Raw genomic sequence first — 23,657 nt, 5'->3', positions numbered from 1 at the left:
TTAGCTCAATTATAGTAGTCAATTACTTTGATTCTTGTGCCTTTTCTTGCTCAGATCATTGTCATCTTTTGAATGGATAAAGTTCTTTGGGAAACAATTAGCTTGTCAGTCACCATTATTTAGGGGCATAAATAGATTGCTAGTGGGTTCAGAGAGAAATTTCCTTCAATAGAATAATACTGCCAAATTAGGCTTGTTAACACAGTTTTCCTACTTTCCTCTGATTATTCACCATCTGCCATGTTGGCAGGACAAGACTAAGTAGGCTTCTGATTTCTCTCCATTTGTTGTCCTAAGGAATGTTTAGATAGCTGACCATTGGACTGCTAAGGATGCCTATTTGGCCTACCATGGCATTTCCAAAAGAGACATTTTCCAGGAGAAATGGAAATTACAGTAGGAAAGTAAGAATTATGGCCCTGGGTATAATGCCAGCCCAAGGCACTCTGCCACTCATTGGGTAAAAGAAACCATCATTATAATAGAAATGTATTTGCTGTAAAATATTTACTTTTACTAGTTTCCTAGTAATGAAAGGATAGCTGCCATTTTGGAACAATTGCTTATATTCTGCAACCAGTTTCAGGTGAAGTAGCATCTTTCTGAGCTCACAGTCATTGCCTGATCTGAAAATAAGGACGTGATCTCTGAAGTGTTCCTCTTTAGCACATTTCATAGCTCCTTGGCATTTAACTTGGAGACCTGACAGGAAGGCTTGGGGGGAAAAGAATGTTATCAGACTGAATAGGGGACTGGGCAAAGACTAGTGGTTTGTTCTGATTATTTTTGCAAACCCATGCAGGTCATTAATTTTATCAAAGAGGTACATTGAATTCTAAGCCTTGAGCACCCCGGTGCTAGGCTGAATCAGCGTCTTGGCCCACAAACCCTAAGTGAAGGCTGAAACTGAAATTTCTCCACATGTTTAATGCTGTATCTCATTTGCCATCTGTTTCTGAGTTCTAAATTCTTTGGGCAGTTTATATCAACTTGATTACACAGCAGTAAGTGCTTAAAAGACTTAACTCTTAGAGAACTGACAGAAAGCAGACTATAAATGTACTAATTGGGAAAAAATAACATTTATATAACACTTTGAGATTTACAACGTCCTTTTCTCACAACAAATCCTTGAGTCACTTAATAAAGGTTGTATTAATGATGATGATGATGGTGGTGGTGGTGGTGGTGGTGGTGGTGAAACTCCCTCTTAAACTTCTGTCTCATTAGAATCCTTAAATCCTTCAAAACTCAGATTGAGTACCACTTTCTACATGATTCTCCTCACTACTAGTGACCTCCCTCCCCAAGTACCTTGGTTTTATTCTGTATATACTTAACTATATGTATGTATTATTTAAGTATATATATAAGAGAAGCAGTGGGGCAGAGTGGCTAGGGAGCTGGCCTTGAAGCAAGAAACACCTGGTTTCAAGACCAACCTCTAAAAACTTCCTGGCTGTGTCACTTTGGGAAAATCTTTAACCTCTTAATACTTTAAGACTATAGGTTGCAGAATGATGACCTGCATTGGTAGAGGCAGTTATGTGGTGAGTAGATAGGTTGCAGGGCATGAAGTTAAGAAGACCTGAATTCAAATCTAGCCACAGACGTTCGCTAATTGTGTGACCCTGGAAAGCCATTTCTTCTCTGTCTCTTTTCTCATCTGTAAAATGGAGATAACAATAGCATTTATTTCTTTGTGTTGTGAGAATAAAATTGAATAATATTTTAGAAAGGGGTTTGTAAACCTTAAAGTGCTATAGAAATGCTAGTTGTTATTTGTATTTTAAATGTATTTTTGTTTCTTTCATTAAATATTTACCAATTAGATTTAACATTTTTTAATATTAATTTTTAAAAATTTGAGTTCTAAATTCTCTCTCTCCCTCCCACCCTCCCCAACCCTTTGAGAAGACAAGCAATATTATATTAATTATACATGTGAAATCACATAAAACATATTTCCATATTAGCTATGTTGCAAAAGAAAAAGACATACAGAAAATAAGAAAGATAAAGTTAAAAAAGGGTGCTTCAATCTGCACTGAAGGTTTCTCAGTTCTCACCCTTGATATAGATGGCATTTTTCATTATGGGTCCATTGGAATGGTCTTGGATTATTGTCTTCATCAGAGGATTTAAGTCTTTCACAGATGATCATTTTATAATATTGATGTTAATGTATATAATATTCTTCTGGTTCTACTCACTTCACTTTGCAGCAGGACATAAAAGTCTTCTCAGGTTTTTCTGAAGTCATCAGAATTTCATCACAATCATATGTTACAACTTGTTCAGCCATTCTTCAATTGATGGGCATCCCCCACATTCCTAATTCTTTGTGACCACAGTGAGAGCTACTCTAAATATTTTTGTAAAAAAAATAGGTCTTTTCTTTGATCTCTTTGGGATACACACCTTATTTTTACTTTAGGAGAGAAACTTACTGTAACAAATTTTCCCCATTTTCCTGCCTTCCTTCTAATTTTGTCTGCATTAACTTTGTGCAAAACCTTTTAAGTTTCATGTAATGAAAAATATCTGTTTTACTTCCTATGATCCTTTGTATCTCTTGTTCAGTCATAAACTTTGCTAAAGTTGTTAATTACTTCCACTAATTTTTAGTTGATTCTCTCCTCTAAGTATATCATCATATCATCTGCAAAGGTGATCATTTTATTTCCTCATCTTCTATTTTTATTCCTTTGATTTATTTTTCTTGTCTTATTGCTTTAGTTAGCATTTCTAATAGAATCTTGAACAATAGTAGTGATAATGGACATCCTTGCTTCACCCCTGATCTTATTGGGAAGGCTTTTAGTTATTCCCCATTACAGATAATACTTGGCCTGGGTTTTAAATAGATACTACTTATTTTTAAGAAAGACTTCCTTGATTCCTATGCTTTCTGGTGTTTTTTAATAGTAATGAGCATTGTATTTCATCAAAATCTTTTTCTGCATCTATTGATATAATCATATGACAATTTTTTGTTATTAATATAGTTAATTATGCTTATTTTTTCTAATATTTAACCAGCTTTTCATTCCAGTTATTTTATTAGAGGGAATATCCTTACCTGGAACCTCCCTAGATTAATGAAATCACTAGTCTAGTTCATGTCCCCTACTTGTATATGTACATGTTGCCTGGAACATACTAGGCATTTAAGAAATGATAGTTGATTGAATGTCATTTTATAGATGAGGAAATTAAATCTCAGAGAAGCTGAGACCTGCCTGAGCTTGAGAATGACTAATTCTTTTTAAAAACAGTATTTGAATATCATCTCCTGGCTCTAAGCCCACTGTTATTTTTTTTTAACACTGTATGACGTTAATATAAGGGCAAAGATGATGAAAGGGGGACAGATTGTGAAAACGTTTTTCATTTCAACAGTAATCATAAGGGGGAGCTAGTGGTGGTAGCTGTAAACACACCTAACAGTACCATCAGTTTTTACCAGCATAGAAAGAAAGGAACATCCATACAATATTCAACTACAACTTAGAAATGCTTAGTAAGGTGGATGTATTCGATATTTTCATGTCTATTTTTCATATTCTAGTTCAGGAAAGTATTATTTGTGAAAAAGGATAGTGGGAGAGAACAGTGGGAAGAAGTTGCCTGACATACGGTGGGTAGAATTTCAACAGAGCAAGTGAGGAGTTGCCTCAGTCATGCCATCATGCAACCATTCCAATAGTCACCCTTTTTTTTTTAGCTTTCCACACTAACAATAATGTGCCTCACCTATGTAGGGACAAATATTAATAATTAAGCCACCAGTATCTGAATGGTTCCAATTACTGCTGGTAGTTAGGAAGAAGGAAATCTGTCTTCCTGAACATTGTCAACCAATAAGAACTCATTCCAGATGCAATATTAAATGACTGCTATATTTTTCCAAGTATATTTGATAGCTCTATGCAGGTGTGATGGGTATGGCTTTTATTGAGTACACATGGTTCTGTTTAGTATTTGACAAGTAACTACAAGCCTGTGTCATACTATTATCAACCATGTTCTACTTGCATCCACAATCTCAGTTACACATTATCCAAAAAATTGGTAATCTATCCATGAATGTCTCTTTCTATGTCACTGATAAAAATATTAATCAAAACATACCAAAGGAAAGAATCCATTAGCACAATAATAAGTAACTTTCTAAGTTGATAACTGATCTAGAAATTAAACGCTTTTTAATCACATAATTGGCTCTCAATCCATATGCCTGAAATATCACCTAGTTCCCATTTATCCATTTTTGCAGAAGCATTGTAAGAGATTTTGCCTAATGCTTTTTTTTTTTATTTTTGGCTAGGCAATGGGGTTAAGTGACTTGCCCTGGGTCACATAGCTAGTGTCAATTGTCGGGTATGAGGCCGGATTTGAATTCAGGTCCTCCTGACTCCAGGGATGGTGCTCTGTCCACTGCATCACCTAGCTGCCCCTTTCTAATGCCTTTTTGAAACAGATGTATATTATAACTGCAACATCATTGGCATAAATTGTAGACCAGACCAATTAGATAATATGGATGATGCTTTATTGATACTTATCCTAAAACTTGCACAGAGGCAAAACATGGTAGAGTTGGAGAAATTCAGTCTGACTGGATTTGCTGGAACTTTCATTTTCCTAAAACTAGATCATTTAATAAATTATTGAATGTAAGTTTTCATTACTTGAATATTACAGTGAGCCATGATTTCATCATAGTCATGACTTACTTTGTTGTCCGAAATTCCCATATACTATATAGCTTGCAGTGGTAAAAAAATAAAAAAATAAATAAAATAAAAGACATCACACAGCTCTGATGCTGATCCTCTCCAAAATTAATCAGGCTGATTTTGAGATAAACAGTCAGGCACAAACACCATAAAATCCATAAAATTTCTATTCTAAAAGTTATAAGTAACTAATTTAAATAATGAAGAAGAGTCATTGATGTGAGCAAAAGGGGAGCTAAATAGGACAGAGAAGATTGTCAAATGGCCACAATGGGTTTGAATTTACATTAAAAGGAGGTAGCAGGGTACATCAGAAAAAAATTAAAAAAAATTTGGAAATAAAAGATATGGGTTTCAATCCCAATTCTTCCATTTGTTATCTATGTGACACTGGACAAATTATTTAAACTCTCTGTAACTCAGTTTCCTTATGTGTAAAATGAGGGGGGATTAGAAAGAATAATCTTTAAGGTTTCTTTCAGCTCTAACTCTATGATCCCATAGTCTTTTAAGGGGATGTAAAATAAAAACCCCTGATATGTTAAACTATGTAGAAGGTTTAAATGGGCAAAAAAGCCCTAAATGACTGACTTTTTGGTTTGGGCTAGATTTCTTATAATTATAGGGAGAGAGTGTGTGAGGAAAGTTAATTAATATGCTTCAACTCATAGGAAATATCTTAATATATGCACAAGTAAAATTGTCTATTATCATGTGGGGGAGGGAGGGATAGAAAGAGAAAGGGAGGGAAGGACAGAGAGACAGAGAGAGAGACAGAGAGAGAGAGAGAGAGAATCGTACTGTAGAAATCTCTATTAATATTCCCTTTTAGAAATTATTATGATAGATGCAGAAAAACCTTTTGACAAAATACAACACCCATTCCTATTAAAAACACTAGAGAGCATAGGTATAAATGGAGTCTTCCTTAAAATAATAAATAGCATCTATCTAAAACTTTCAGCAAGCATTATATGTAATGGGGACAAGCTAGAAGCATTTCCAATAAGATCAAGGGTGAAACAAGGTTGTCCATTATCACCACTGTTGTTCAGTATCATACTGGAAATGTTAACTTTAGCAATAAGAGAAGAAAAAGAAATTGAAGGTATTAGGATTGGCAAAGAAGAAACAAAGCTATCACTCTTTGCAGATGACATGATGATATACTTAGAGAATCCTGGAGAATCAAGTAAAAAACTATTTGAAATAATAATCAAATTTAGCAAAGTTGCAGGCTATAAAATAAACCCACATAAATCATCAGCATTTCTATATATTACCAACAAAGCCCAAAAGCAAGAGATAGAAAGAGAAATTCCATTTAAACTTACTATAGACATTATAAAATATTTAGGAGTCTACCTCCTGAAACAAACCCAGGAACTATATAAACACAATTATGAAACACTTTTCACACAAATAAAGTCAGATCTAAATAATTGGAAAAATATCAGTTGCTCATGGGTAGGCTGAACTAATATAATAAAAATGACAATTCTACCTAAGCTAATATATTTATTCAGTGCCATACCAATCAAACTACCAAAAATTATTTTATAGAGTTAGAAAAGTAAAAACAAGATTCATTTGAAAGAACAAAAGGTCCAGAATATCAAAGGAACGAATGAAAAGACATGCAGGGGAAGGTGACCTAGCCATTTTTAAAAAATTGTATTATAAAGCATCAATCATCAAAACTTCTGGGTACTGGCTAAGAAATAGAGTAGTGGCTCAGTGGAATAGGTTAAATATGCAAGACACAATAGGCGATGACTATAGTAATCTATTATTTGATAAACCCAAAGACCCCAGCTTCTGGGATAAGAACTCACTCTTTGAAAAAAAAAACTGCTGGGAAAACTGGAAAAGAATATGGCAGAAACTAGGCATTGATCAAAATCTCACACCATATACCAAAATAAAGTCAAAATGGGTTCATGATTTAGATATAAAGGCTGCTACTATAAGCAAACTGGGATAGCAAGGAATAGTTTACTTATCAGATCTATGGAGAACAGAAGAATTCATGACCAAACAGGAAATAGAGAACATTACGAAAAGCAAAATGGATAATTTTGATTACATTAAATTGAAAAGTTTTTGCACAAACAAAGTCAATGCACCTGAGATTAGAAGGAAGGTAGAAAATTGGGAAAGAAATTTTACAACCAGTCTCTCGGATAAGGGCCTCATTTCTAAAATATATAGGGAATTAAGTCAAATTTATAAGAATACAAGTCATTCCCCAATTGATAAATGGTCAAAGGATATGAACAGGCAGTTCTCATATGAAGAAATTAAAGCCATCTGTAGTCATACAAAAAATGCTCTAAATCACTATTGAGAAATGCAAATCAAAACAACTCTGAGGTACCACGTCACACCTATCAGATTGGCCAAGATTTTCTTGTTTTCAAAACAAAAAAATGATAAATGTTGGAGAAGATGTGGGAAAATTGGAACACTAATGCATTGTTGGTGAAGTTGTGAGCTTATCCAACCATTTTGTAAAGCAATTTGGAACTATGCCCAAAGGGCTATAAAAATATGCATACCCTTTGACCCAGCAATAGCACTTCTAGGGCTATATCCCAAAGAGATCATACAAATGGGAAAAGGACCCACATGTACAAAAATATTCATAACAGCTCTTTTTGTGGTGACAAACAATTGGAAATTGAGAGGATATCTATCAATTGGGGAATGGCTGAGCAAGTTGTGGTATATGAATGTAATGGAATACTATTGTGCTATAAGAAATGATGAACAGGCTGACTTCAGAAAAGCCTGGAAAGACTTGTATGGTCTGATGCTGAGTGAAGTGAGTAGAACCAAGAGAACATTGTAAACAATAACAGCCACATTGTGCAATAACTAATATCGATAAACTTAACCCTTTCCAGGAACACAATGATCTAAGACATCTCCCAAGGCCTCATGATGGAAAATACTGTCCACATCCTAAAAAAGAACTATTGAATTTGAATGCAAATAGAAGCATACTATTTGCTATTTTTTTCTCTTCTGTTGAGTTTTGTTTCCTCTTTCTGGTGGTTCCTCCTATTGGTTCTAATTCTTACTTATAACATCACTAATGTGAAAATGTTTAATAGGAATGTGTATATATAGCCTATATCAGATTGTGCACCATCTTGGGGAGGGTGGTGGGGAGGAAGGGGGAGAAAAATTTTAAACTCAAAAGCATATGGAAGTGATTGCTGATAAATCAAAATAAATTAATAAAAAAAGAAATTATTATGATACTTTGAATAGGATGAAATATAAACTTCATTCAAAAAAGTCATATTAGCCACAAGAACTCAAAATAACTTTTAAGTAGTTGTGGTAATGTCAAATTCTGAGACATGTATCTGAAGAGGCAGAAGGGAATCCTATATCAGGAGGTTAGCAGACAGAAGAATGCAGCAGGAAGAATGGGAGGGAAAGAATAAAGACCATCACACAGCTATGATTTTCTTCTCAGAGAGAATGGACCTCGATGCTGTGAAGAGAAAGAAACCTTAAGCAATAATGCTGAATGGCATCAACATGAACTATTCAGAGAGACCATCCTCACTGGTCAGAAGAAGAAAAAGAAATCATTCGTAGTGGTTGGTGATGCTTGCTGAGGGACACTGAAGTGGACATATGTTGACTTGACATAAACAATAAACAGTGCTATCAATACAACTTCTATATAGATGAGAAGCAAGGTCTATTAATTGAAGATAGATACAGAAAAGTAGCAGAGTTCTCCATGAGTAGCATCAGCACTACCATAGGTCAGAATGAATTGAATGGATTTTGGTTGATGGTGGATCAGAAGAAACAACAAAAACAACAAAAGGTCTTATTAATTAGTTAATTAATTAGTCAATTAATTACTTTCTTACCAAGAAAAGCAAAGAAGGGATGTCTGTTGTTTGGATTATTTAGGTTGATAGTGGACAAGAGAAAGAAACCAAAAGTATTCAACTTTTATTTCTATTTTCTCTATGAAAGAGAACTATGTTTATATTAGAATGATTGAAGAAAAATGGTTAACAAGGAGTTGAAACACAAGATAACAGAGATAATATTAAAAGAGCACCTAGCTGCAGTCCTCAATGAGTTCAAATCATTAGCCTTGGATAAATTATATTATAAAATCCTGAAAGAACTGGCAAATGGGAATGCTACACCATAGCCAGTGATCTTAAAAGATCTTGAAAAATTGGATGGGACATAAGCAAATGCTGTTCTTGGTTTGAAAAAAAAAATGTAAAGGGGCTAGAAAAAAATCTAGAAGAAGAATGAAGAGGGAGGGTGAAAGGATTTGGGGGAAGGGGGATTAGGAGAAGTAGAGGAGGAACAAGTAAGTAATAAGAAAGTGATGCTATTTACACAATGAAGGGTGTCATTTTTGGGTTTAAAACATAAGAGGATTGTGGGAAGTTGCTGGAGTGGGTTAGAAAATTCCAAGCTCTCCAGATTTCCCACCCAAACAAGATAAAATAATGCCTCAGGGAGAACATTGAATGGTAAAAATAAACAAGATTTGTGGCAGAACAGTGGTCCTCCTGGGACAATTGGAGAAAGTCTGAAGAAAAATCCTAGGACTGAGGTTTGGTCCCTGTGAAGAGTAAACACCTCCAGGCTAGTTCCACTCAAACAGCAAGTGGTGAACCCTGGGGTTAACTGGGTTGGGAGGTAGACTTGGCCCCAGTCACAGGAATTTTCACCTTCTGGACAATGTGGCGAGTCAGGCATCTGACAATAAGATTGAGGGAGCTCCTGCTGATAAGGAACATCAGACCCAGCTATGCTGCTGAGACATGCCCCTGGGTAAGAAGGAACCACCCGCACATGCCTGCTCTTTGAAAGCCAGAACAGTGGAGCAAGGACAGAGCTGGCTGTGGGCATTTATAGGAGTGCAAAGTTCTTGGTTTTGGTTCCAGGACAGAGGGAAGAACTGAAGGAGAATCTAAAGCCAGAGGCACCATCTCTCATACTCCAGGACTAGAGATGACTACAAAAAATAAACTGCTACGAAACAAACAGACAGACAAACAAACAAACAAACAACAACAACAACAAAATGAACAGGCAAAGGAGAAAGAATTCAATCATATAAAATTACTATGGGAATAGAGAAGACTGGGGTTCATCTTCAAAGGAGAATACTGAAGCAAAAATAGCCCCTCCTACCCCAAAGAGTAACATCTAATGGTCAACTGCCCAAAAAGAATTCATGGAAGACTTTAAAAATACTTTAAAAATCAAATGAGAGAAATTGAGCGAAAAAAAGTAACAACAATCCAAAAAATGCAAGAAGATTATTAAAAGAAAGTCAACCAATTAGAAAAGGAGATCCAGAATCTTAAGGAAGAAAATGACTCCTTGAAAATCGGAATTGGATTTGAAGCTCAAAAGCTTATAGAAGTGATTGTTGATAATTCAAAATAAATTAATTAAAAAAAAAGAAAATCAGAATTGGGCAAGGGGAAGCCAGTGAAGTTATGAGACCAAGAAATAATAAAATGTAAAGAATGAAAAAATAGAAGAGAATGTGAAACATGTCATAAGAAAAACAATTGATCTGGAGAACAGATAAAGAAGAGAAAACATAAGAATAATCGGACTACCTCAAAGCTATGATCAGAAAAAGAATCTTGATGCAATAATACAAAAATAATTGAAGAAAATTGCCCTGAAGTATTAGAATAAGAAGGAAAAGTAGAAATAGAAAAAAAAATTCACCAATCACCACCTGAAAGACATCCCTTGAGGAAAACCTACAGGAGTATTATAGTCAAATTCTGGAACCCCCAGCTCAAGGAGAAAAATATTACAAGCAACAATAAAAAAAAATTTAAACATGGAAGTGCCACAATTAGAATTACATAAGACCTCGCAGCAGTGTTACTAAAAGACCATGGGTCTTGGAACACAATATTTGGAAGAGCAAAAGAATTGGGGTTGTGGCCAAAAATACCACACCCAGCAAAGTTAAGCATAATCCTAAATGGAAAAAAAAAAAGAATATTGAATTAATTGCCAGACTTTCAGAACTTAATAGAAGATTTGACATAGAAGATCCAAGAGAAATATAAATTACATATTAAAAAACTAATTACAAGGGACTCAATAAAGACAGATTGTTTACATTTTGTATGAGGAAATGTAAAAAGTGTATCTAAGATTGTTATTAGTAATTGGGTAGTTCAAAATAAAGATTGAGTAGATCTGAGTATGATATGATTGTAAAAAGTAAAATTGTTTAGGAAAAAGTAAAAAAGAGTTATTACCTTATGCAAATGATGTTTGAGAGGAAGAACTGACACAGAGGAATTATATGGGGAAGAGGGCTATTAGTTCTGGAAACTTACTTTCATTGGGAATGAGTTTAAGAGGGAACTATGCATATCTATCTATTTATCTATGAGGATATAAAAGTCTTCTAAATTCAGAAAGAAATAAAAGGCCAAGGGCATTGGGGGAGGAGATAAGGGAGGGATTTTTAGAGGGGAGAGTGAGGGAATAGGATAATGGGGGGTATAGAAGGGTGTTTAGATTAATGGGAATGGGAGGATAAGGGAGGAATCCTTGGAGGTGGGGTAGGTTAAGTAATAGGAGGGCAAGGTAGTGGGTCAAAGTAAGGTAACTCTTTTGAGTTAGGAGACATAGGAAATAAGAGATAAATACAAACACGAATAAAGATCAGGAATAGAATTTATTTCAGAAAAAAAGCAAGAATAGTACTCATGATTTCAGACAAAGTTAAAGCTAAAATAGATTTAATCAAAAGAGAAAAATAGGGAAACTATACTATATGTCAGCCATATTAATCAATATTGTTTTAGACTGTTTAAAATAACTAGACAGTATAAGATTGAAATATTGCTGTGGTGTAGGAAATGACAAGTTGGTGGACTTAGAAAAAATGTGGAAAGATTCATACTTCTGAATGAAGTCTTTATTCACCCTCAGAGAAACAGAGGTCAAATAAGCATAGTATGGTCTTACATAGATGCATATAAATGTATATGTCTATATATGATTATAGATATCTAGATATGATATATAGACATACTTGTACATATGTATATGTATATGTACATGTGTGTATGTAGGTGTATATGTATGTATATATCTTTGTCTGTATCTGTATATGTTTGTATGTATATATGTATATACACATATACATATATGTGTGTACACATATAAAGCATGGGTTAGATATATATATACACACATACTTACATATATACATACCTATATATGCACACATACATATATACATACACACACACACACACACATATATATACTTAATTGTAGCCTTCTTGAGGGAAAGAAGGGAGGAAGGGAGAAAAAAGGACAAAGTAAAAATTGCACAGCAGAGAGCAAAAGAAAAGTTACAAGGAAGCAAAGAAAAGATGGATAGCTCTGAACACAATGCATAGTATTTATTATATAGACTTTCTTGAAATGGAAATTTATTGCTCTATATTTTGAATCCTCTCATGTTTTGCTAAGGCAATACTTTTTTTCCTTTTCTTATTTTGTATTTAAGTTTCAATATTTATATTTATAATGGTTTTTTTTCTTTTCTTATTGTGTATTTAAGTTTAAATTTATTAAAAAGAGAGAAAAAAACATATGTAAACCCTTGTGCAGGTATTTCATTGTCATGTTTGATAGATGCATTCTTTTCTCACAGTAGTGATAGTCTTCAATGCTTTTTAATACAAAAGATTCCTTACTGATAACTGTAAATGAAACCTAACATTGATTTGGCTCTGTTTCATTTTGAGATTTGCCATTTGCCAAATCTGGTAACTACAGTTACTTAAAAAAAAAAAGAAAGAAATTAACAAGTTTGTGGGTTTGTTTGTTTTTTGCCTTGTCCTTGTTTTGCAATTTAGTTGCAAATGTCTCTTGATGGTTTAGAACAAATCTCAATAGCATTTTACTCTGGAGTATTTTAGGATGGGATAGTTCTTATCTGCCCATCTCTCATTCCTTCTCATTTTGAAGAGGATTGTGGGCTCTCAAAATCTATGTCAGTAAAGTAGAAGCCCTGGCAGAGATTTACCAAATTAGAAGGGTTTCACATGAAAATCCACTATACTGACCTGTCTATTTTCTGAGGATCAGTTGAATTCTTTTAAGAGATATTAATCATGAGATTAACCATAGGGTGATGAGAGTAACTCTCAAAGACATTTTAACAAACTACAGAAGGTCGTGATCTCTAGTGGAGGGAGGACCTAAACCACTAAAACTCACAGATTCTCAAAGCATTAAAGTTACACTATAATTTCTGTTTGGTTCTGTTTTTTAACATTTCCCAACATAAGCAGATTTGTCTTTTTAAAGGTTCTGCCTGATGAAAACACAGGCAATGTTCCTCACTCACATTGTTTTCCAACTTCTTGCATTTTCATGTCTTAGTACTTTGGAAAATGTTCATGGGAATTTCTGTGAATGCATTTGCACGATGATGAGTAGTCTGAGTTCTAAACAGTTCAGAAGCCTTTGTAGTAAAAGACATTCTCTATGTCCAAATTATTATTCATTTTTAGCAGTATTAGCGTGAATAAACTCATTCCTAATTAATACCTTTTTATTAACATCTTGGAAATTGCCCTAAACCTAAGGTCAAATTTACTGAGTTATAATGTGCTAGTTCCCCTCCAGACTCTTTTTTAAAGATTGTATTTAAATTTGCATCTCTTTAGGATCTCTGTAGTTTCCTCTCGCTCTCTCGAGGGCTATTAAAAATCCCCATTATTGGAATAGTAATGTTCGTGAAGTAGCAGCATGAGTGACCAGCTGTGATTAGAACAGCCAAACTTCAGGAAGAAAAATTGCCACTTTCATCTAATTAAGAGAGAGAATTTTTAATAAAAGTCCCTCTAATAACTGGAAAAGTGTAGTGGTTATTGAGAGAGCATAATTGCTGGTAATAATTATTTTGAAGCAGGAGTTCCAGGAATAGCTGGGAGATTCTGAATTGGGTTCCAACTGAAAAAAAAAAAATAAGATCTGGGTCCAGGGACCTTGCAGCATGGGACAGACAGGAAAGTGAAAGCATTTTCTGATTCCTTTTCAAGTATGCTTTAGGTAGATTTAAAAGGAGGAAGAAGTAGAAATGAATGAAATAATAGTGTACACTTCTCACGTTTTAGTGGTGGCTTATGAGATTCATGTCTACACTGGCTCAAAGCTAGGAGCTGAAACAGATGCTAATGTGTTAATCAACCTTATTGGAACCAGGGGAGATTCTGGGAAACGAAAGCTTCATCAATCCAAGAATAACAAGGTCAAGTTCCAACAAGCACAGGTAAAAAAAAAATAATGCTTTCCTACCACAATCTTGACAGTTCTGCCCTCTCCCATATGCCAAATTTTCATATGCATTACCAGATAGATGCACTCTACCCCATCTCCCCAATGTTCAATTCATATATCACTTATTGTTCAGACAGTTCATTGAAGAATTCTCCCCTTTTCCTTGAATTATAATTATTTTTTTCATATTATTTGCCTCTGGATTAAGAGTTGAAAGAAATGAATTCTAGACTTAGTTCCACCTCTGGAAGCTGGGTGGCAATGAGACCCATGATTTTGTGGTTCTATTGTTAAAAAAAATATTTACTGTGTGACTTCTATGTGCTGATCTTACATGCTTGTAATGTATACCTCTGCCATGTAAAATCCATTACTTCCTTAGTTCAAGCATCATTATCTACAGCCTTTCTTGATACCTCCAACCATTAGTGCCCTCCCTAACTACCTTGTATTTATATACATACAATCTGCAAGAAAAAAAAAAACCCACTGAGGCAGAGCTCCAAGCCAATAGCATTTTATTAAAGGGTCCATGGTCTCCTCTAATGAAGTGGACTTCAGATCTTCCTCACAATCTGGGATGCCTCCTGGTCCCCGTGGCCTTACTTTTAGAGTATTACCCAGATACCCAGACACTCAGAAGAGGCAAAGTAAAATGCAGTCTCATTAGTTGATAGACCTTGCTTTTGACCCTCCAGGAGAGCCAGAAATGATGCACCAGCATGGGTGGTCACAGGATGGGCAAGGCCAGGGTCATCTCTGGTGACTAAGTGGTCATAAGATGGTCACCTGCTCACACTGGGCAAGAGAGGGTGGTCCAGAGACACAAAAAGTTGGAAAACTTAACATATAATGTTAAGACATCCCCCTTATGCTGGGCTTCGTTATGAACTCATCACTCAAAAGGATGGAGGTTCTCTAGTCAGTATTCTTGTGGTTAGGAAAGTGAACTTCATAACAGATTAGTGAATAGTAAACTTATAGCTTGTAGTTTAAAGTTTGGGGCCTATTATAAGAAAGAACCAATCTAACCGTATCTAATTATTCCTGTATCTAAGATACGTAAAATATCTATTAATGTATGTAATTTCTATACTTGTGTTAAATTGACAAGACTGACTAAATGTATATTACTAGATGAGTATATCACTAATAATTGCTAACTATTACGGAATAATTATACTGAACTGATTAATACTGATTCGAGCAAAATAAGGGCCTAATTTAAATCCTCTTTTATTCATATATACACATATATATAATACATATCATAAGCACACATATTATGTGTGCAATATCCACCAACACAATGTTTTTTGAAGAGAGAGACGACATGGCCAGAGCATCATTTTAGTAAAATCATTTTGGCAGCTAAAGAGAGGATGAATTGGAATGAGAAGTGATGGTACAGGGAGGTCAGTTAGAAGGCTATTACAGTAGTTCAGCCAAGAGTTGGTGAGATAGTTTTGGGTAGCTATGTGAGAGGAGGTAAGGGAAATATACAACAGATTTTTTGATGGTAGAAACAATAAGACTCGGCAACAGATTGGACATATGGTGTGAATAAATGTGAGCACTTGAGTATGAAAGCGAAGTTGAGAGCATAGGGGCTACTGATGCCCTCAACAGTAATAAGAAAGTTTGGAAGAGGGGAGGGTTTTTCTAGAAAGATAATGAGTTCTGTTTTTTTCTTAGTTTGAAATGCCTACTGCACATAAAATTCAAGGTGACCAAAAGGCAATTGTTGAGCTAGTAATGTAACTCAAGAAAAAGAATAGAGTTGGGTATATAGAACTGAGAATCATCTGTAGAGAAATAATGAACCCAAGGGAACAGATAAGGACACCATGTGAGATAGAATAAAGAAAAAAGAGAAGCTGCCCCAGCTCAGAGCCTTGGGGATTGGTACCCAGAGTTAAGGGTTGCATGATTTGGATGAAGATCTAGCAAGCAGACTGAGAAGGAACTGTCGAATGTATAGAAGCACCAAAGAGAAAGAACAGTGCCAAGAAAACCTAGAGAGGAGAGAGATTCAAAAAATTAGCCCCAAAGAGGTTAAGTGATTGACCCAAGGGTACAGACATAAGTGAGAGAGGCAGCATCAGGACCCAGAGACAAGAAAGCATATTTACTATTGCAAAAACAAGCTTATCACCAGTTTGACTGTAGGTTATCTAACTGTTAACTCTTTCCAGATAACTTAGTTGAAGAATGACTCTATTTACATTAATGTTTGTTCAGAGAAAATAATGAGTTAACACATACATGGCACTTTAAGGTTTGCAAAGCGCTACACATACATAACATGCCTTCATCTTATTCTTTCATTGTGTAGGTGGACATCTTTGTCGTTAGGGCTGTGTCTCTTGGAGATCTGAAGAAAGTTCTAATTAGTCATGATGGGGCTGGTCCAGGTAAGAGGCAGCTTTCTGATGAGAATTTTTTTTCAAACTCTTCAGGTCAGTGGAAAAGTTAGGTTATACTGATGATAAAAGTAAAATAGCAGAGCCCACATAAGCAGTGATAGGGAAATCCCTTTTATGGCTATTACTTATGTGTATATAACAAGTAAAGCTAATGCTAAAATAAAATTCAACATCAAACATTTTGAAATAGCTTGGTTACTGAGAGTCATGTCTAGGAATCAGAAAACTTGGATTGGAGTAATTTTGGGCAAGTCTCTTAACCTCCCTTTACCTCAGTTTTCTCATATGTGAACTGGGGGCAATGGCACTTTTACTATTTTGCATGGTTCTGTGAGAATCAAATGGGAGAATGGGATTATAGAAACATATATTTAGAGATAGAAGGGATCCAAGAGGCTATGTAGCTAATCCAATCCCTTTGTTTATGGATAAGGAAATAGGCCAACAAAGGTTATTAACCTGCCTAACATCATAAAGTATGTAAGGTGCTTTCTGATAACAAAACACTATGTAAACATGAGTTATTAAGACCTGATAATTGCTACACATTATTGCCAAGGATTAAAAAAAAAGTCAACAAATTGTTTCCAGGCATAGTACACTTTACTATCACCGTTAATACTACTACTTCTATTACTAATTGTAGCTTGCATTTATATAGTACATTATAGTTTACAAGGCACTTTAAGTATATTAGCTCATTTGATCCTCGCAAAGGCTGTTGCAAGTATTATTATCTTCATTTTATCAATGAGGGAACTGAAGCTCAGGGATATTACCTGATTTTGCTGAGACTCATGTAGCTAGGAAGCCACAGAGTTGAACTTGGACCCAGATCTTATAATTCTAAATTCAGTGTCTTCTTTATTATATCACATGGGCTTTATAAGAATAATATAGCTTTGGGTAAAAAGAAAAGTAAACTATTGAAATGTGATGAAGTAACATTAAAATATCATTTAAAAGAAAGTAGGCTTTTTTTCCAGAACAATTAAAATGAAAATGGCAAAAAGAGAAGGAAGCAGGGTAAGGAGAAAATAAGTAGTTTATAAAAGGAATCAGGTGGTAACTATTAGAGAGACAGCCAATAATATGAGTTTGAACCAAAAGAAGCAAGAACAATTATGCCATCCTTTGTGAGAGGTGACAATTCTGACTTGGCATTAGTAGGATTGTATATTTTGAATTGTTTTCAGTAGTGTGACTAGGTCAGAACTGATCTCTTGATGCCCTCTCACTCAGCCACCAGTGTAAACCAATGGCACATGTAGCTAAAAGCTCTGGGTAGAGTTAGGCAAAGAGCTGGCAGCCCATGAAACACCATGAAGATAAGTGGGAAAGCTCACAGAGTAGTTATTAATCCTTGACTTACCCATGAGCTTGTTTGATCATTCTGACATTAGATCTCCAAGGGGAAGGCTAACAAGGCATTTTAGAAGGTCTAAATACAGAAAGAACAGTAACTGAACCATACTTTAGAAAAAGCCCCAGTGAATAACCTCTTGAATGTAAAGAGAAGGTAGAAATTTTTGCATGTGTGTCTCTATATACGTGAAGGCAAAGGTAAGAAGAAATTAGGTATCTGCTTTCTATGTGTCTTGGGTCTACATATTAATGTACATATTTTCTCCCTTCATTGAATGTAAATTCCGTGAGGGTAGAGACTATTTCATTTTTGTCTTTGTATTCCCAATGCCTAGCACATAGTAGGTACTTTATAAGATGCTTAATGATTGAATGATGAATTTAAAGGGATTGGAAGAAGGGCAAACTGTTGTTTTTAACTTGATATGCTACCAAGATTCCTGAGAGAGAGAAGAAATACAACATTAAGGGAATAGACCATTAGGATTTTGAATATACTTTTAAAAAATAAGTCATAAATGGAAGAAATAGTTTAGACAGCTATATGTAAGGAATTTTGTTTCTAAACTATTAATTTTCTCCTCAGCAAAGTTTTAGTCAGAGAAAAGTTATATAGGTATGGTATAGTGAAGTATTTGGATGAGGTTCTCAACACTTTTTGTTTGTTTGTTTGTTTTAACAATTTTTAAAGGTGAAGACACTTTGGGCCTGTGAGTTATCTTTACAGAACTAAACAGGATATTTAAATTCAAAGAGAAGAATTGAAATACTTCAATAAAATATTACTCTTTATATTTCCATTGATCTGTTGGTAAAAGAACCAACCTTAAATGCTGCATTCTAAATAGTAACACATTTGAAAGGCTTTCTAAGGGAAAGTTTTACTGCTCTAGAAAAGCCCTTTCTGTTCATGTTAAATTACTTCTTTCAATGAGAAGAAAATGAAAGCTCAATCTGTACTTAAATTTAGCCATTGTGTTTTAAAATTGAATTTTTAATCAAAATCTAAAAAGGTTGGGATTATACAACTGGAAGATAACCTTAGACCATATTTAAAATGAGGACATTGTATGTATAGACAAGTAAATCATACCATATAAGTGTCCTTACTAAGTAGGGCTCAATATTCCACTCTTACTATGCAGCTTAGGATGATAGTTCCCAGAGACCCAGAAGCCCAGGATAGAAGAAATTGGTGTATTGAAAGAAGCTCTAGGTGTGGAGTCAGAATCCTAGGGTACAAATCCCAGCTTTGACTCTTACTAGCTGTGCAACCTTGGCAAGTCATTTGCCTTCTTTGAGACTCTAAAATGAAGACATTAAGCTTTAGTAACTTCCCAAGATCACCACTGTTCAGTCATTTAGGTTGTGTCTGACTCTTTGTGACCCCATTTAGGATTTCTTGACAAAGACACTGGAGTGGTTTGCCATTTCCTTCTCTAGTTCATTTTACAGATGAGGAAACTAAGGCAAACAGGATTAAGTGAATTGCCTAGTGTCACACAGCTAGTGTCTGAGGCTGGATTTGAACTCAGGTCTGACTCCAGGTCTGGTGCTCTATATACTTCATCACCTAGCAAGACTACCCATCTAGTTAATTTTAGACTGGGACTCAAAGACAGGCCTCCACGTGACAAGTCCAGTGATTTTTGTCCCACTATGCTGATTGCTTTCTTCTTAGCAAAGACTTTCTCAACTGAGGGAATGGGAGTTTGGGCTGTGAGTAGGTGGGAAAAAGAAAGTCATTTTGAGCATGGCCCATTTAGGAAGAAAGTAGATTCGGTTGTGAACTATGGGAACTTGGGATGAGCAACATGATGGCACTATGGAAAAAGAACATACTCAAAGATAGGAAAGAGGTACAAGAAAGAGAGATGAGACAGATGTATCTACTATTTAATATTGTTGAGAGGCCTTGTGCATTAGTTATTTTATTATTTCTTCTTTCTTCTTTCAAATGCAGACAACTTATCTGGTTTTTACATGTGTTGAATTGAATAGTCCCCATGACAATTACTTCCTTATTTTGCAAATGAGGCACCTATGGAATATCATTAACTTTTTTGGGTCCATAAAGGAACTGCAGATGAAATCTGATGATTGTAAGATACAGTATATGAACACAGTGTGTTCCTTAACAAAATTAGGTGTATTCCAGGAGATAGCCCCTAGAACCAGTTCTCCATTTACCCAGCTCTAGTGGGTTCAGTATATAGTAGTAACAAATTTGAACTGATTCTGCTGAATTCTTAACAGCTAAAATCTTTGCCTTTAACAGCTTTTATTTGAAACAAAACCCACCAACCAAATGAAAAACTTGATCATGTGCTGTTTTATAGGGAAAGAATGAATGATGTATAAATATAAGCTATTTACATTTCTTTTCCCTGAAAATAAGTTGTGGTTCAATTCTCCCCATTCCTTTCCACCTCAAGTTTCCCAACCATCTGACAAAACTCTACTCATTCTACCAATCCACTGAGATCCAAAGAACATTATGCACTTTTCAAATTGCCATGCAAATTCATTATAGATTGATATGCCTCTATTTTATCTTCAAGTCATTTCAAATTGGAAAGATGACTTCCAGCAATGATTTCATTTTAAAGAAGTTCCCTTTGAAAAGTGAAATAAATTTGCAGAACATGAAGTTCTTCAAAAAAGTTTTTTTTAGCCTGTATTCAGTCTCAATTATTACTTTCGTGCACTAAAGAGTACTTCTTTTCAGCCTTGGTGTCCAAGAAAAATCAATACAATTTCTTTGGAGAAGCTGAGGGATAGACAAAATCTGACTCAAGATTCTGATGGTGTTACTGAACAGTATCAGCCTTTGCTTAAACAAGGTGCAGTAAATATTGTAGGGAAAGTACTGACATTAAGATCAAAGGACCTGGATTTAAATCCCAACTCTGCTACATACTGCTTATATGGTCTTAGGCAAGTCATTTCTTTCAGGCTCAGTTTCCTCATCCATAAAATCATAAGGTTGACCAGCTCTGAATTCTGTGATAAAGGAAAGAGTGGAATAGTTGAATAGAATGTGGAACTTGGAGTCTGGAGACCTGAGTTCAAATTCTGCTCAGATGCCTAATATGTATACCTGATGATGGGCAAATCCCTCAGCTTTTCAGAGCCACAGTTCCCTCATCTGTAAAATGAAGAAGGTACTTATACTACATACATTACAAGGTTATGGTGAGGGAAGCCTTCTGAAAACCTTAAGGGACTACATATGTAATTTCTAAGACCCTTCCTTTTTTGGGGAGGAAGTGAGAGAACCAGGCCCATGATTTTTTGTTGTAGAGCAGATGTACCAAATATGCTGAATGCTGAACAACATTCCCAGAACTGGATTAAAATATAATTGGGACATATTTAACAAAATCAATAAAATACAATTGATTGTGTTACAATTGATTATAATATAGTCTATTGTAATAAATTGTAATATATTGAAATAGTTAACAAAATCAATAAAAATACAATAGATTGTAAGCTCCTTGAGAACAGGGACTGTCTTTTGCTCTTTTTGTTTCTAGTGTGTTTAGCACAATGTCTGGTGCATGGTAGTCATTTAACAAATGTTTATTGAACTAAATTGAACACACATAATGTTAATATGTTGCTTTCTAAATCAGTATGTTGCCCACATGGATCCTTATGAATAGTTTAGTGGTCTCCATTTCTACTTGAGTTTGATACCATTGATGTAGAAAGCTCCTTGAGGAACTTCCTCCACTAATATAGATTGTTACCCTTTCATCTTAGAGCAGTGAGAAGTTCAATGACTTGCCCAGGATCATACAACCAGCATGTGTCAAAGGCAATGCTTGATCACAGGAGGTTCTCTATGTATTATGCCATGCTGCTTCTTAAGGTTATTTATGTCTTTAAATGTTATGATTCTCTGGATCTTGAGTCCTTTTCCATGAATAATAAATGAAGAAGTCACTTGTACCTGTTCATGCACTAGTTTCTCTGCTGGTATGATTTGAAATGTGTATATTACCTATCCTATTAAACATCTTAGTATATTTCATCAATCAACTTTTGTTAATTGATTTTTATAATGGAAAATGTAGATTTTTATAGAGGAAATTGAAATGTAGAGGTTGGTATACCTCTTGCCAAGGACTTCAAAAGTGGAGTTATTTTTCTTTGTCAATTTAACCCAGGCAATGGATGGTTTCTTGAGAAGATTATTATTAAATTTAAAGAAGAAGAAGAGGATCAAGAGGTTCTGTTTCCATGTGAAAGGTATGTAATTTCTTGATACATACATATATATATACATACATATATACACACATACATATATATATATATATTTACTATTTCTGGGCATTGCCATTATCCCAAGATCTTATCTCTGAGCCCTGATTTCAGGATAATTTTTTCAACATCTTTATCTTTCCTTTCTACATGTTGTCATTTACTAAATCTGGCTAACTCAACTACCATAACTCTCAAATCTCTCTGACTCTCTCTCTCTCTCTTTGTCTCTGTCTCTGTCTCTCTCTCTCTCTCTGTCTCTCTCTCTCTCTCTCTCTCTCTCTTTTTGTTTTGTTTTTAGGCTTGGGGTTAAGTGACTTGCCCAGGGTCACACAGCTAGTAAGTGTCAAGTGTTTGGTCTGAGTCCAGATTTGAACTCAGGTCCTCCTGACTTCAGGGCCGGTGCTCTATCCACTGTGCCACTTAACTGCCCCTCTTAAATCTCTTGACTCTTCCTTTTCTCTTCTCTCAAGTTTCTGGTCTACCAAATCTATTTTCCAGACCTTCATTAGCTTATGTGAATTACTTCAATCTGTCTTGTTGGTCTCTCTCCACTCCAAACTGTACTTACCGCATGCTATGTGGTCCAAGTATCATTATCCTCATTTTATAGATAAGAAAACCAAAACTGGGAGAGTTTATGTAACTTGCCCAAGGCCAAACAGTCAGTGGAAAGTTGATCTTTTGCAAACTTAGCTAGATATCTAGTTCACAAAACCATGTTGCCTCACACTGTTACTCTAATGATGCCCCTCACCATCAGAGAGCATTTCCCTTTATTCCTACAGACAAATATTCAAGGTTCTACAAAAGCTGTCCCTAACATTCCTGTCTAGGTTTCACTGACACCCACATTCCAGGCAGCACGGTGGATATAGCCCTAGGCTTGGAGTTAAGAAGACTGGAATTTAAATCCAGCCTCTGACACTTACTAGTTGTGTTATTTAACCTCTATCTGCCTCAGTTTCCTTAACTGTAAAATGGAGATAATAACAGCACCTACTTCCAAGGGTTCTTGTGAGGATCAAATGGGGCAATATTTGTAAAGCACTTAACATGGCTCCTGGCACATTATAGGCACTTAATTAATGCTTGTTCCTTTCCATGACCCTACCCCTACATTTCCCTTGAACACAGCCTTTCCTCTGTTTTTTTTCTCCATTTTGTACCAAATTTATGGGAAAGTTTTCTATTCACCATCAGCCAGGCTGCAGCCCTCTTTTCCTTAAAATAATAGTTTTAAGTCTAGCTCCTCCAGGGAACTTTTCTAATGAAGAGTTCTCCATTGGATAACACACTATCGAATGCATTCCCCAAGAGGCAGAGGATTGTGGAGGAAAGAGCAATGCACTTGAAGTTAGGAGAGCAGGGTTCTATTTGTTGTTTTGTCATTCAGAAATTGAATTAATCAGTTAAACACACTGTAACTCATTTTCTTCAGAAGATAATTATACCTGTCCTTCCTTCCTTCCTTCCTTCCTTCCTTCCTTCCTTCCTTCCTTCCTTCCTTCCT

At 35.3% G+C, this 23,657-nt stretch overlaps 1 protein-coding gene across 1 annotated transcript in view; it reads left to right on the top strand.

Moving 5' to 3' along the window:
• LOC114031725 (lipoxygenase homology domain-containing protein 1-like) overlaps nucleotides 1–23,657 on the top strand; it is a gene marked incomplete at its 3' end in the record, with an annotated part of 576,714 nt that overhangs the window by 386,704 nt on the left and 166,353 nt on the right. Inside the window, exons 28-30 of the mRNA XM_027846874.1 lie at nucleotides 13,919–14,073; nucleotides 16,417–16,495; nucleotides 22,048–22,129. Coding sequence (XP_027702675.1) covers nucleotides 13,919–14,073; nucleotides 16,417–16,495; nucleotides 22,048–22,129 — 316 coding nt within the window. The remainder of the gene's footprint in view (nucleotides 1–13,918; nucleotides 14,074–16,416; nucleotides 16,496–22,047; nucleotides 22,130–23,657) is intronic.

Source organism: Vombatus ursinus, unplaced genomic scaffold, assembly GCF_900497805.2.
Source record: "Vombatus ursinus unplaced genomic scaffold, bare-nosed wombat genome assembly UNPS02015255.1, whole genome shotgun sequence".
NCBI classification, from domain to species: Eukaryota; Metazoa; Chordata; class Mammalia; order Diprotodontia; family Vombatidae; genus Vombatus; species Vombatus ursinus.
The sequence above is the reverse complement of the archived record's forward strand: the minus strand, read 5'-3'. Positions and strand labels throughout refer to the sequence as shown.